Source organism: Channa argus, chromosome 2 (assembly GCF_033026475.1).
Source record: "Channa argus isolate prfri chromosome 2, Channa argus male v1.0, whole genome shotgun sequence".
NCBI classification, from domain to species: domain Eukaryota; kingdom Metazoa; phylum Chordata; class Actinopteri; order Anabantiformes; family Channidae; genus Channa; species Channa argus.
The window spans coordinates 5,921,186-5,936,130 of record NC_090198.1 but is presented as its reverse complement, the minus strand read 5'-3'; the positions used below and the strand labels follow the sequence as shown (position 1 = coordinate 5,936,130).

At 40.1% G+C, this 14,945-nt stretch overlaps 1 protein-coding gene across 3 annotated transcripts in view; it reads right to left on the bottom strand.

Annotated features, from left to right (window-relative positions):
- cdh8 (cadherin 8) overlaps window positions 1–14,945 on the bottom strand; it is a 93,827-nt gene that overhangs the window by 16,371 nt on the left and 62,511 nt on the right. For all 3 annotated transcript variants that reach the window (XM_067495000.1, XM_067495002.1, XM_067495001.1), the window contains 4 exons: window positions 13,880–13,999; window positions 7,897–8,064; window positions 7,443–7,630; window positions 1,405–1,652 (listed from right to left, as the gene is read on the bottom strand). In XM_067495000.1, coding sequence (XP_067351101.1) covers window positions 1,405–1,652; window positions 7,443–7,630; window positions 7,897–8,064; window positions 13,880–13,999 — 724 coding nt within the window. The remainder of the gene's footprint in view (window positions 1–1,404; window positions 1,653–7,442; window positions 7,631–7,896; window positions 8,065–13,879; window positions 14,000–14,945) is intronic.

Genomic DNA, 14,945 nt, shown 5'->3' with positions numbered 1-14,945 from the left:
TGTTTTCTCCGCCGTCTCTACTCTCTGACTGCATCTTTTTTGGCCTGACCGTCACACAAAGCTCTTGAGCAACAATCCATTCTGAAAATAACAACTTTCCAACAAAATTATATGTGTACTAAAAAGAAAAAGAAAAGGGTGATTAAGAGCATAACAAACACGGTGAGCATACAAGCAACTGACCTTAGGACAAATACAAATGAAAGAATGAGAGAAAAAGACTGCAAAAAGGTAAATTACCTGGCACATTGCGACGGCAGCCTGTGACTCAGTTTGAACTGTGTCATGCTCAAAATTTTTTAACAATGCCAAGACAGGATGTTGAGATCTAGACAGTTTCATCGCTGCAAATGTGTGAAGAGATCATGTCAGCAGGGTGCTGCCATCTGCACGCACACTCATTCATTATTTAGCCACTTTTTCCTTTAATAACGCTGCACTGAAGAAAGTGAATAAAAAGAAAGCCGGCAAACATAACTAGCTAATAATACTGCACATAATTCATAATTCTTCAATTTAACGACGCACCCGATTTTTACGCACTTAGTGTGTGAAGCTGGTTTATTTAATGCTATCTCTCCACCAGGCTCTAAAAGCACACACTGGCATTGAATGACACAGGAAGACAATGACACAATATAAGGACAGAGAGGCAAAATATGTCATTTAGATGAAATATTCTTCTCTTTTTTTTCTTACCAGGGGAGGGACACCATGAAACCTCAGGGTTCAATTTCTCCTGGCAATCTCATCACTAAACATGAGGATGCCACCATAAAAAGTAAAAAAAAAAAAGTAGAAAAGTAGAATGAACTGTTCTATAGCCTGAGCCAATCTGTGAAACCCAGCCTGGTCTCTGCTCGCCATGCAATTACACGCAACCTGTTGAGTGTTGTCCCGGGATTGCAGTCAGCAAGTCGCTGGAGAATTAATGAAATGCCAAAATGGAGGGAGAGAAATTGCCTGTATAACCTATCCTCAAGGTGCCCTTGTGGTATTTCCAAGAATAAGTCACACACACGAGGAGAATATAGCAAGGCCGATCGCACATTGAAGGAGAAAGTTGTGCCGCCTTTAACTCATAATTTACTTTTTTTTTTTTTTGTACATTTGTGGAAATGAGCGCAACTATTGAGTTGACTTCTCATTGCCAAAGACACTACCAGTCTCCAAAGGTCACAGGCTTGAAAAAATTTAATTGCATGCCTCACTGTCAGCCATTTTATTAAAACAACTCATTATAGCCTGAAAAGACTAATTTGTTAACCTATTCTCCCCATCAATTCCTGAAGTCCCACTGAAGAGCCTTTTCTTTTCAAAGCTTTGGCCAGCAAATAGCAAATGGTTAAGCAGTAAAGTTTGAGTTCTTTTTAGACGGTCTGTTAATTGCGCTCATTCTCATACCTGACAAGACTCCCACTGGAGTCCGGGTCCCTGGCGGTGACTGTCCCTATAACCGTGTTGATGGGCGCATTCTCATTGACTTCCAGTAAATACATGGGTTTGGAGAAAACCGGAGGCTCGTCCGCGTCTTCCACCACAATCTTCACCGTAGCCGTGTCTTTGAAGGGCCCCCCGCTGCTGGGCTCATAGCGGATGTTGGTGGCCTCGACTTTTAGGGTGTAGGCTCTCTTGCTCTCGTAGTCTAAAGGCTACAGTGGGGGACAAAGGGAGAAGAGAGAAGTGGTTACAAACTGCTTCACTCACTGGCAGAGGTGTTTCACCAATATGGTTCACACATGCAAAATTCAGAGCTTCAAAGAATTTTCTGATCATCTTGAATCTTACCAAAAAAAAGCAACTATCACAGTATAAGAGTAGTAAAATATATTCTGTGGCTGTGGTGAAAGCACAGCCACCTTTAACAAATATTCCAATCAGTTATTTTTCTTTATTCAGGCACAATGAGGCAGGTCAAAAATTATACTGACTTCATTTGTGAGCGGAGTGAGTATCCATACTGTAAATACCAACAATTTTCTCCATTTTCTATATTACAAATAAGCTATAAAAGCAAACACACGGAGGGGGCAGGGCTTTATGGGTAAATGTGAGAAAATCTATGGTGTCCGTCTCTTTCAGCAAACTGTTTGATCATCACTTTGCTTTCAATCAATCAGCCAACATAATTGTAATTTCGAACAGTCTGAACACATTTTCCAGCCTGTATTGGCATGAAAGAGCACAGATTTCCCTGTTAATACTCTCAGAGGCAGCAGATTATTAGAGCTTTCATACTGTGATCATAACCAGCTCACATAAAAATAGGTGCTTATTTAGGACCATCAACAAAAGGTATAATTTTCCAACTGGAAATAAAAACACTTTCTGCAGGACGTGTCGTTGTGTGACTGACATATCTGTTTAATCCGTTTTCAGTTGTAACACTTTCTCCTTTACAGATGGCTTATCATTAATATTTAAAAATAAGAGTAGATTCACATTTTTACTCTCTTGGCATCTCCGAGGACACCCCAGACTGTCACAATTTCATTCAGAATCACCTCTGGTCACTCTCATACTACTAAAATAATGGGATCAAGTCACTTCCACGCTCTATAACCAGGATTTATAGGGAAATCAAAACTGGGCCTTGCCGCTTGAGGGGATGTGAGCTGGCTTGTGAAGAGAGAGGGGGACTAAGTGGATGGAGATGAACAAAAAGAGAAATGTATTCGGTTAGACAAAGAGGAAGAGAGCGAGCAGAATTGTCCCCTGAGGTCAGACATGGCCGACGCTGAGAGCTCTTGAGGTAGAGCGGGCATCCTGGTGGAGGGGGTGTCCCAGAGTCGGACTGTGAGACAGCAGCAGCAGCAGCAGCCACCGCGGGGACGGGGGAAGGCGACTTGGAGCTCTGACTTCCACACTCCTACACTCCTGGCAACAGGATACTAGTAGACAGACCGAAGCCCCTGAAGCCTCTCCAAGCCCCACTCCTCTATGGTCGGAGATGTTATTTGGAACACTTTCATTATTAACCTCCCCCTCTTCTCCTGCTACTTGTCCTTACTCCTGACACCCAACACCCTCCTCCGTTTCTTCCTTCTCTCTCTCTGATCCTACCTTCTGTGCTGAGAAAGCACAGAGTATGTCTAGACCTTGAGCCAATGGATTACACTTTAATTCAGAGGGTAGTGGAGAGTAAGAGAGTGTATGAAGTTGTGGCTGGGTGGGCAAAATGATTATATGGAAATGGAGAAAGGGGGATGACTCCGACTTTTATTTGAAGTCATTTACTGGTCCGATTGGTTTAACTGGTTGGAATCCAGCTGAGGTAAAAAAGAACATTATATATAAGTCATATATAAACTGTTTTCTTTTAGTAAATAGTTTTAAACTTCATTCTGGCACTTTATCTTTAAAATAATGGGTCCAATAACATTGGAAAGTTCAAATTCTAGCCAGTAAATTGGCTCACTGATATTAACCATAAGCCTTCCGTTGTTGAAACAAACTAAAGGTGTGTTTCCACTCATGAGCTCCTCGTACCCAAGATATAAAGTCCAGGAACCTCTCCCAAGGATAAAAGAGGCTTTGACAAAATTTTAAATTTGTATTTCTGCAGCAAATGGTAATGGTCACTCGTTTTCTTTTCTCAGTTGTATACACTTTATGGTCCATGCTCATGACATCACTTGGCACATGTCTCATGTTAAACTAACAAAAGAAATCAAACCCCATGTAGGGACAGGGCTTTAAAAATAATGGTTGTGTGGAAAACTGCTCTGTTTTTGAGAAATAAGTGAAGTTCAGCTCGGCAGATGCCTGTACAATAGTTCCTGGACTTTTAGAAAGTAATACCTTCTGACCAGGGACTTTTTGGGCTGTAGAACTGTGTCCTAAATTTAGGTTTGGGTTCCTCTGGTGGAAATGCAGGTAGGAGAATCATGTTCCACTAAAAGGGTTCCTATTCTCTAACACAGGCTCCTGTAGTGGAAATGAACCTGAAGTGATCTGTTGTGGAACGAAGCCTTTTTTTACATAAAGCGCTTTAAGTGCCAATAGATAGGAAAGCGCTATATAATTGCAGACCATTTACCATTTACCATTTACCCCACATTAAATTAATCTAGGAAAATAAACTCACATTGGTTTGCTCCCCCCTTTAAATAAAATATTTCAGTATTATCTCCACTTGACAGCATGTAGAAACAGCTGATTCTATTCTTTTCTAGTGTCCTAACAGAGACGAAAAGGTAGAGAGGGACTCTTACTGTGGGCTCCCATATTTAATTAGACCAAATCCACTTGAATGCTTTAAGGAAAGCGGCGTAAACAGCTTCTTTCATTGGCCTAGTTAAGGTTGATTATAATAATTTTCAATATCAATTACAAAATCAAATAAAGCATCTATCCAAGCTGCTTTTTAAAATGCTGCATAATATCACAACAACTGAACCAGTTTTATTTTGACCCCTTGAAAGTATTTATTCAATATGCACACAGCGCAAACCTCGAGTCACTTTGATTTTTGTTAGATGGTATTAATCAGTAGTTTGCCTTTGTACAACTACTATGGATTATTAAGAGATTCACGATTGAAAAAGTAAAACGGCACAGACATTTTAGAGCCACGCTTGCGAATCCAGTTTACATTTGCCAATCGGGTTTTACATTTTATGTTGTGAGTGGACTGACAGTGGTCTTGTCTCTCCAGTGTAACACCCACTCGCCACCATGTCCCACCTCATAATCCTGCTGTGTCATTCTTCAGTCTCGCTCATGCGTTAGCATCGAATCAGTATGTACACACAGGGCTTTTAGAGACTTCAAAGATCAGCGTTGGCTGCAGGGGTGAAAGCTCAGCATCCCACTAACATCCCTCGACAGGCCTGGGGGCTGGCAGATAAAAAGCTTAAAACTCAAACAGCAAAGAATCTCTCTCCTGGTTTGTGCCTCGCTAGCCTGACTTAGATCAATATGTGTTAACCTTGCCGCAAAGGATCTTTAATAATTTGAATTTTGCGTTAGATGGCAGTTTATAGACCCATACAGTTGTTGACAGGGACAGGCTGCATTAGAGGACGAGTTACACTGAGTCTTTTCTTCTGTCACCCTGGCTGGAGGATAACATTGGTAAAGATAAAGAACAAAAGAGCAAAAGTATAAGATGTTTTCTTTAGTGGCAGTGAATTGTAGTCCCAGCAGATCGTCTTGGCTCTTAAATATTCCGCCTCCCACACAGTTCATTGTTCACCCTTTTGACAAAGTCACACCACATGTCCTTGGGGTAATGCCATTGTACATCACAACAAGATGCATTTGAGTGATGTATAGCTGTTCTCACCAGACACAGAACCATCCATGACTCAAGACTTCCATCCATCAATCATTTGCAGCATTCAATATATGCAAACGTGCTCCACCAAAACGGGCTCCAAAGGCTTTAAATATAGAAATGCATGTGCCTGTCACGAATTAGGGTATTAGCTTTTTGAGGACCCAAGTAAGGAGACAGCAAGAGAAGGTTTTAAAAATAAGTGGGTTTATTTTGGGGAACTGGGTGTGAACACTACTGAAAATCAGTCCACAAGGAAGAGTGGACAACACAAGCAGAGAACAGAGAAACAGGAGTCCAAAGGGCAAAAAAAAAGGGCAAAGGTGAAAGCATTTAGAATAAACAAGGTGCGTAAAGAAACCAAAGAGACCACAAACAGGAAGTGGCAAAGAGGGACAACAAAATCAAAGCAGAGGGCAGGAAGTAAAGCTGGGGAAACTAGAACCAACTAAACTCTGGCAACAGGATTGTGACACCTCCTCTGTATTGTTGATGTGTTTAAAGCTACAATATGCAACTTAAATTTGCAATAGCAGAAGTTTCAATTAATCCTCTGATCTGTCATTTCCTGCTACGCTATACTGCTACAACCTGCTATGCTTTGCCCGTTGTCTCATGTAGTCATTGTTAAAAAATTACAATAAAAGAGAAACTTTCCTAAACATACATATCTAGAAGAAATAACTAAAACACCCCGAGTGGTTAGAAGGGCAAGTTTTAACTGATAACTTTTGGAAGTGAGTATCTCTTCACTGCTGTCAATGTTGTTCAGTTAGTCCAGGTCAGAGGACGCTTCAATATTCCACAGATTTCTTTGAGATACTGATGTGACTATACTTGACTTTATGACACGGTGTTTCTTAAAAAACGATTTCACAATGTAAATTTTCCAATTTCGACATTTAGCAAGATACTAGAATGACTGCTTCAAATGTTTTCAATCAATGCTGAACCCTCTACGCCTTTTTCTAGAGAAACTATTTGCACTGCTTGTGTTCACCATTTCTTAAAATGCAATGCAGTGTGTAAAACTGTGTAAAAATAAATATTCTACAATACATAGTTTATATAATCCACACATTGTTTATCGCCATACTTTTAAAATTCTATGATCAATAGAGTACTATTAATTCCAAACCTACATGGCATAATGTCATTATGTCTTAATGGGTTTGCCTCGAGAAAATAACCCCTTTTCCTCAGGACTATACATCTGGCAATAGCTTGATGAGCATTGGCTTTTACTTTCTGAACAGCTACTGCCAATGTGCCCCTTAGCAGGGCAATTAACCAGCAACAGCTAAGATGAAGTTGCTTTGTGGCCAAAAGGTGAAAAGCCGCAGCTCTAACATGTGGATGCATTCACATTTCAAAGAACAAAATTCAACTTTAGGTCCAGTCCATATGCTCTTGTGATGGTAAAGTGGGTGTCAGCGAAACTGAATTAAAAGAAAGTTAGAATGAGAGCTGGACCAATTTAGAATATGTAAGAATACGCCGTGAGCTAAGACAGCTACAGTCAAATGGCCAAGGAGGTAATTCGAAACTAGGAGCATATAAAAAATCACTTAAGTTATTTCTCTACTAAAGTCTCTAAAGTACACACAGACACACACACACACACACACCAGCCAGAAAACGTATATTTTATTTTTTAGCAAACTCTGTTAGAAAGTGATATTTGAATTTATTGTTGTAACATTGTAACATTTCCTTCCATAGACTTTGTTGATGAAAAAAAAAACAAAAAACTATATATATACAGAAAAGCAAGTGCACCTCTAGGGTGCAGACCGTGGCGTTTTAATATTTAACGTCTGCTTTTGAGTGAAGCCTTTCTAAAAAGCTAAGGCACAGCCTATCACGATATGCGGTAAAGGAGAAGCAGAGTGCTTTGGCGTTAGCGCATTGTTTGGAATTAAAATCCATGACTTGTCATACAATAAATAAAGCTAGCGCATGTAGCCTCTTTTAAATATTTGTGGTAAAAATACGTTACAAAGCGCTTCCTATTGTGCGGAGGTGCTCTCGATGCCTCCCGTGAATTCAGGCTCGCTGAACAGCACTTTGGAGCACAGCAGAGGCATGTTTTTAACTGAAGCTTGCCATTATAACCAATTCAGAAGCAATCAACCACTGGTGTAGCAGTTTCCCGATGTCTTACCTTTTTCAGTCGTAGAATCCCTTCTTGTGTCTGCGTATCTGTAATAATCTCAAATATGCTTTGGTCGTCGCCCTCGATGATGCTGTACATAGACTTGGCGTTCTCGCCGATGTCTCTATCGTTTGCCTTCACCTTGCCACCCATTTTCCCTGTCGGTAGATCTTCAGGGATTACAAATTCATACAAACCTGGAGAGAAAGAGACACAGTTCTTTGGTTTCTATGAACGTTTATCAGATGAAACAAAATTATGGGAGTATATTACAGCAGTGCATCATCACTAGACATTACAGCCGTAAGAGGAGTTTGTTTCTGAGGAGCCCGTTCGATGTAATTTACAAACTAACATTTATTTTTCCGAATTGAAACCAATAAGAGAAATACTCATTTAGAGCAGCAGTAATTTCTTCTTGTGATTAGATTTGAGGAATGTTTAAGGCTGTGGAGTTACTTACTTTTGGAAAACTTTGGCGGATTGTCATTGATGTCTGTTAGTGTGATGGTGACTGTCGTAGTTCCAGACAGGCCCCCCATGTGACCTCCCATGTCCTTAGCTTGAATGACCACCAGGTACTCCTCTCTCATCTCCCGATCCATCCCATGGAGAGCAATTTTTATGGTGGCTGGAGGTGGAAACAGTTCATAACACATTAGTGCAATTACAATCATGACTGATATACTGGGCATCCTGTTAATGATGCTTATGCGAGATTGCACGGACAAGCACAGGATAAAGCAAGGCATACAGTAACCTTCACGTCCACTTTACTCTCTGCTATGATGTGAATTATTTTCGACTTTAAAAAACAAGGACTGCGTACCAAGTGAGAATTCCCTGCAGGTTTATTCTCTCAAAAAGCACAGTCTTTGTGTTAGAATAGCAAGGTGGTCATGACTGAGCTAGTCCCAGCACGAGGAATCAGCTGTGTTTGTTTTTGAATGTGTTGTTCCGCTGTCTGCAGTCATTTGTATTCTGATTGAGTGTGAATTATGCTGACTGTCTTGTATAATCTTGAATATTGTATGCAGAATGGACCTTATTGACTCTGCCACAGCGCTGAATATAAAAAGGGCTCAGCACCGGCACATACGGATAATCCACTCAGGAAACAGAGGCCCGCAGGATCATCAAATGAATATAAAACCCCTCATAAAAGCCAGGCTTTGGCATGACACCCTGCCTTGGTCCTGAGCTGCCTCAGTCAATGAGAATATGCTCAGCTATGATGAAAAACATAGGAGGGGTTAGGGTGTTGCCTGGGCCAGCACTTTCTATTCTTGAGATAGATTTTCCTTAGAGATGTAACACAATTTCGGGGGTCAGTTTTGATTTGGAGGTCACATGGAACACATATGACCTAAACAACAAGCGAAATATAATAATGGACTGATCTCATCATCAAGACATTTTTAGAAGATGAAGAATAGAAGAAGAATAATTATTGTTCCGATAATTTAATATTTCGAATGCGACAAGCCTTTTTCCCATTGAGTTTCTCAGGTCAAGCATCACATATTGGTATTATTATTCCCTTGGCTCTTTAAATTATTACTGTCTGCTCAATAAGAATGGCAATTTTGGTCAAGTAACTTTTTGACAAATAAAAAAATCAGAGATTGACATTTGTGACCAAAAGATCAGCACAACTCAGTCCATGCTCTCACAGATAACGTGTAATAAGTTTGATCTTAACTGTGAAGCTCATTGGCTGAATCTGTTAAAAAACACATTTTTATATATAGTATATATTTTTACATAATATATAGATTATATTTGAACAAGTATAACCATGTTTATGCTCTAAACAGAACTAATTCTCCATGTAACAAGTGTTCTGCAAGTGTTTCAACATGCCATCAGCTCAGAATCATGTTTTTCAATCAACTGACATAAATATGGAGAAGTCAGTTAGAATCTAGGTCATCAAACAATCAGGGTTTTTTTTTTTTTTCACTGTTATGCAGGTCTCCAGCCCCCCAAACAAAACATTGATATGCTTAATTACAAGATGCTCAATATGCATAAACAAGTTCTTTCATAGTGACACACATAAAAAGATGTTAGTACCACTGACGACGCATTGTGAATATATAGCACATACTGTAAGTGATCCAATAAGATCTTTTACTAAGAAACGCATAAAAGTAATAGCGCCTTTTGCTACCCAATGTGAAGGCCAATGCTTTGTCAATTTCACATGCAGCAACAGCACAGAGCCTTATAAAAAGGGTTATAGAAAAAGATACATTCTTTAAGCACTCTTAAGGAGAGAAAGGAGGAATGGAACATTAAAAGCCTTTAAATAGTCAGAAAAGATTTCTAGGCGTTAAGGGGAGGCGAAACACAGCCATTATTACTACGACACACGTGTACTTGAAGGTGTACACTCAGTGTGGGCCATCAGTTGGATGTGAGTCCAGTAGAAAATCAATAAGGTTGTGTAAAAAAAAAAAAAACGAAAGATAATAGAACTTGAAGAGTAAAATTACACTGCAGATGTCTGTATTTTTGAGAATGATCTATAAATATATAGCACACTGAGAGAGTCAGGAGGGACTGAAGGAAAGTGTGTAAGTGTGGTGGGGGTCTAAATATCCTCCATCTCTTCCTGTGAGTTATCGTCTATGACCACATCTAGTAGCAATCATCAACCGACGAAGTTGTTTCTGATAGCTACTGTACGTAGAAGTGCAAATTAAATTGTCCACCCTTCTTCATCGTCCGAGTGGTGCCAAGCATTACCAAATTCAAGCTACTAAGTTGACGCGTAGAGGCAAAGTCCTCACTGTCGAACCAGTGTTTCCTTCTGTCCATTCTGGGCCACTGTAAAAACATGGCGGTGTGATACGGTAGCCTCCGTGAAAGGGGAACCGCTCCTGAAGACTTCCCACTGATAAGAAACTAATTCTAAAGTCAGTACTTTATTCCGTTTCTGCTGATAAATCTTAGACAGTGCATCTCGAACTGCTTATAGTAATCAAATTGTGTGCATGAGTCAGATTCATATCCCACAGTACATAGTGTAATATGAAACGAGTCTAAGTAGTAATATTGAATTATTTTTGAGTGAGCTGTGACTGACAACAAGGTGGATCCCCTCTCAGTGATGCCACCAATATGTAAATATTGCATATGTAAACACTACACAAAGAGTAGGATAAATAAGTCACTCGTACCGTCTTTCCCATGCACACACATAACCATACTTCAGTCATCCTGCTAGAAGCAACACTCTCATCTTTGTTGATCATCGTTAATTATTCAAATTAATTCCTAATCTCTGAAAAGGGAGGATAGACAAACCCTCATTTCCATAGATATTTGCCTCAACTTTTTTTTTTTCTTTTTTCTTTTCACCGACCATTAACCAAGTGATGAATTGGGGCACGATGATTATTTATTTATTGAATGCTTTTCATTTGCAATGTGGCGTCGTAAGTGTCAAATGCATTCTAATGGTTGTTTTCCCCTTACCTTTTATTTTTCATTAACATTCATTAAAACATCTGGCTCACTTGAATGCGCCATCTGCATGTGCTCCACAGTCACACAAAAGCATGAATGCTAATCCTTGAATTGTCCACGTTCGGCGCCTTCTTCTCAAGCCGAATTCCGGCTTGCAGATGCTTCGAGATCGTGGCGCCTATATAGCAGCAAGGACGAGCCCCAGAATTCTATGTGTTGGTCCTAATTATGTACATAAATTTTCCGACTCCATGTCTTCCAGCTTGTTTATTGTGTGATGTTTTCCAAATTGTGAGCAGTCGATTTCCATCTCATTTCTTATTAATGTAATTTCACCATTATTTAATCATATTGCTTACAGACACACGCTAAAAAGTCAGCTGAAAAAGCAATTAAAGATCCAATCTAGAATCTGTTTTGAGATAACTTTATGCATGATGACGCCGCTGAAAAGTCTGCCTTGTGAAAGGAAGAACTAATTAGTATTATTATTATTATTATTTCGAATTCATAACCCAATGATGTTTCACAGCGGTATATCAGTACTGCCCAATTTAACATTTAGGACAACCCATCAGCTGATGAAAACAGCGCAAAGCTCAAATCATATGAGTCTTATAATTTTGTGCTTTTAATAATGACTTTCATGCAGCCCATTGTTGAATCACTTATAATCAGATGACCTAGTTCAACCACGGCGAATAAAAAAACTATTCTATTCGAGAAAACATTGTATTTGTCTCGATGTATTTCACTGATAGAGGCGTAATTTGTCCTCGGCCGCCTACGTGTGCAGCGCAGCACTTCCTGTTCTGAAAGGCGACACGTGTACCAACACCCTCCTCACTGATTAACCACAAGGTCCAAGGTGATTTTATTATGCAGATTCTTATCACTTGCGAGTAATAATGTGTGTCTACATAATGCTTTTCCATTGGAATTGTCATTAAATGTAGCCTGACAAAGATCTTTGTGAGATCAAATGTTGCTTTATTACATTTATTGGGAGCCACTGACGCTGCCTGTGGATCTTATTTCGGTTTCACTGAGAATATGAGTTGCGTGTTTTTTTTTTTTTTTTTTAATAACCAAATGGTTACATTATTACGCCTCAATTTAGTTCTGGTGCCCGCAGGAATCCACATTTTTGCCCCAGCGTACTGTTTATGTTTTGAAGTGAGTGTGCAGCTGTAGAGGGAAAGGGGTGGAGAGGGGAGCGAGCCTGGGAGCCTGCGTTAACAGCAGCCTCACGCAGCGATAATCTACAAGCGTTTCGAAAAACAGATGGGCTACGTTACCTGCAGTCTTGTTGTTGTTACCAGTTTTGCAGCCATAACCAACACTGTCAGCTCACTAATGTTGTCCCTCACGGGCTCGCTGAAAGAGGCCGAGCTTACATAATAGCGTGCATACATGGCGGTTAACAGCGCTCATTAACATAGCTGCTGTGTTCTTCTGATAAGTGTTTTTTGCTTTATTAGAAATCCCTGTTTTGCCCCTTTCAGAAACCGTACATTTTAAGCCTAATACACAGCATCAGAGGGGAGATTACCTCAGGTGGTCCAGCAGGTGGGGGAAGCTGTTGCATCTCCACCTGCTGAAATCTGTGTAACCTGTAGCACCTGTAGGCAGTCTACATGCACATAAAAAGCCACCCTCTCACTTACTGCTGTTACTGCGGCTTGTCTTTTTCATTTATTTATCCATCCGTCTTGGCAACACAGGGCCCAGACAGCATTAGAAGGAATGTAAAGTAATGGAAGTCTAAACTGTGAATATATTAGTGGCGTAATATTGAGTTATAATGAATATGTTAGTTAAATCTCCACTTTCAGATGTTTTAAGTAGGATGACCCTCCAGCCTAAATGCCAGGTTAGGAGTTTGTGTTGATGCTCTGCAGAACGTATCCATGTATATTCATGTAATCAGGAGGTGGATGATTTTACCAGGTAGGACAGAGTTTGCAGTTAAAAACCTAAATCTATATTCCTTCCATTGGTCCAGGCAATAAGACCTAAAAACATTTTATAAGGACCAACTTGTTGGAACTCTTTGGTCTTGACAGTTATTCCCCACAGAATGTTGTCAGCGTTCAGTGAATTTCGTCAATATTTGCATTGCTGCTGTTGTATTCTCCACTTCAGCATGATTTGCAGTGGTCCCGGCTTTCACTCGAGTGATTGTCAAAACAAATAATTGGGTTAATTGGGACAAAACTTTGGCACCAATAATCCTTTGTATAATACTCAACTCAGATCAGGCAGGACCTTATGAGTTTATCCCTGGCCGCCAATAAAGACCTTTGCAAAGTAAACCTAGTGTTGAACGTACTTAGGGACTCAGACGAACAGCGATAGCGCACTACCTGACCTGCAGTGACTTTGTAAGCTCATTTATACTGAATAAGCTCATACAGGTAATGAAGAGAGGAACGCTAAAATGTTCTGGCCTGATGTTACTGGCCATGTCTACAAGAAAAAGACGACTGAAATAACCCTGTCTTGCTGTAAAACCCATTTCTTTCCTTTTTGTCCTATTATGGGCGTGGTGTTCATTCATCACTTTTTGTAATAAATTATGTTCACCATTGGTTAGAAACAGACAAAGGATTTGCACGCTGTATTAATAGCTCCCATTAAATTTAATGAAGCAACGTTTCGATCTCACAGAGATCTTTGTCAGGCTTTGTCGGGCAAACAATGAATAACAGCACAAAGAGCTCCGTTGGGTAGCCTGCCCCGAGGTGACTCCCTTTCGTGTCTCCTTTTTCTTTAAAGTCATAGAGATTACGCTGCGTGCGGAGCATTGGTTGAAGTTACTCTTGAACCAATATGGGATGTTGTCTTCACATTTTAAAAAAAGATAGGGACAAAGGACGATAAAGGAACACAACTCACGGAACGTCTGTGCACAAAGACGACACATAAAACAAAGAGTTCTAAAACAGCAACAAGTAAAGAGAGGTGTTCACCTGAGTTGGGGTCTACGGAGAAATACGGCTGTCCCTCCAGTATACTGTAGACCAGTTTAGCACTGTTCCCATACACCGGATCGTCAGCATCAGTTGCCGTAACCCGGGTAACTGGGGTACCTGTGCAGACACAACGAGTGACAGAAGTTATGAAGTGTAACATTTAGCATGAGCTACATTTAGAAATGCCAGCAAGCCTTCTAATGCTGAGAGTAGTTGTCCCAATGTAGGGGCTCGTTGGTTAAAAAAGGTGCACCTGAATCAGGAATGCATGATATATTTGCACGTTATCAGTATGGTTAGTGTTTTACAAAAGATTCTTAGTGATACCCACTCTACAAATAAGAAATCTGAACTAGTTCATTTCAATTTAAAGCTACAAGATGCACTGTACACTCCTTGCTTCCCAGCCCTCTCCCTCTGCTATGCTCTTCTACCATCTGCATTTCACATTTCAATAAAAAAGAGTGCTGCAAATCCTGCTAATGAACTCTGCATGGCTGCCAAAGCTGTTCTGTGAGTCTGTGTCACTGGAGGTTTTGAATTGACCTGTTGTCGTTAAGATGTTTTGGAGCAAATTTCTGAAATGCAAACATTTTTAACCGTTATATACTATAACTTTACTTTGTAAACACAGTAACTAACAATAAACCTCAGAAAAAAATTTCAGACCCGTAATGGAAAAACAAACCATCTCACTTTTTGACCTCTGTCTACCCCTAAATAAACCACCAATTAATATTTCAGTCTTTTTGAACCAGCATGTAATCTGGTAATGCACCCCTCCATGCCCTTAATTCCTCTTCCAATCTTCTGTGTATAGTTCTGGCATCAAAGTGTCAATTACTCGTGGCAAATGTGACAAGAGTTCAAATGAAATATGCTATAATGGGTGTCTGGCCTAACTGAGCAAACCCGTCATGTCAGTGTTGATTAGTTGCTTTGCCTCTTGTAAGCTTGATATGTAAGCTAGTGTGCGAAGCAACATGACAGTGATGGATGTGTCACAAACTTAATGTAACACAGCAGGAAAAGTAACCATATCTACTAATGGCTAAGTTAGACT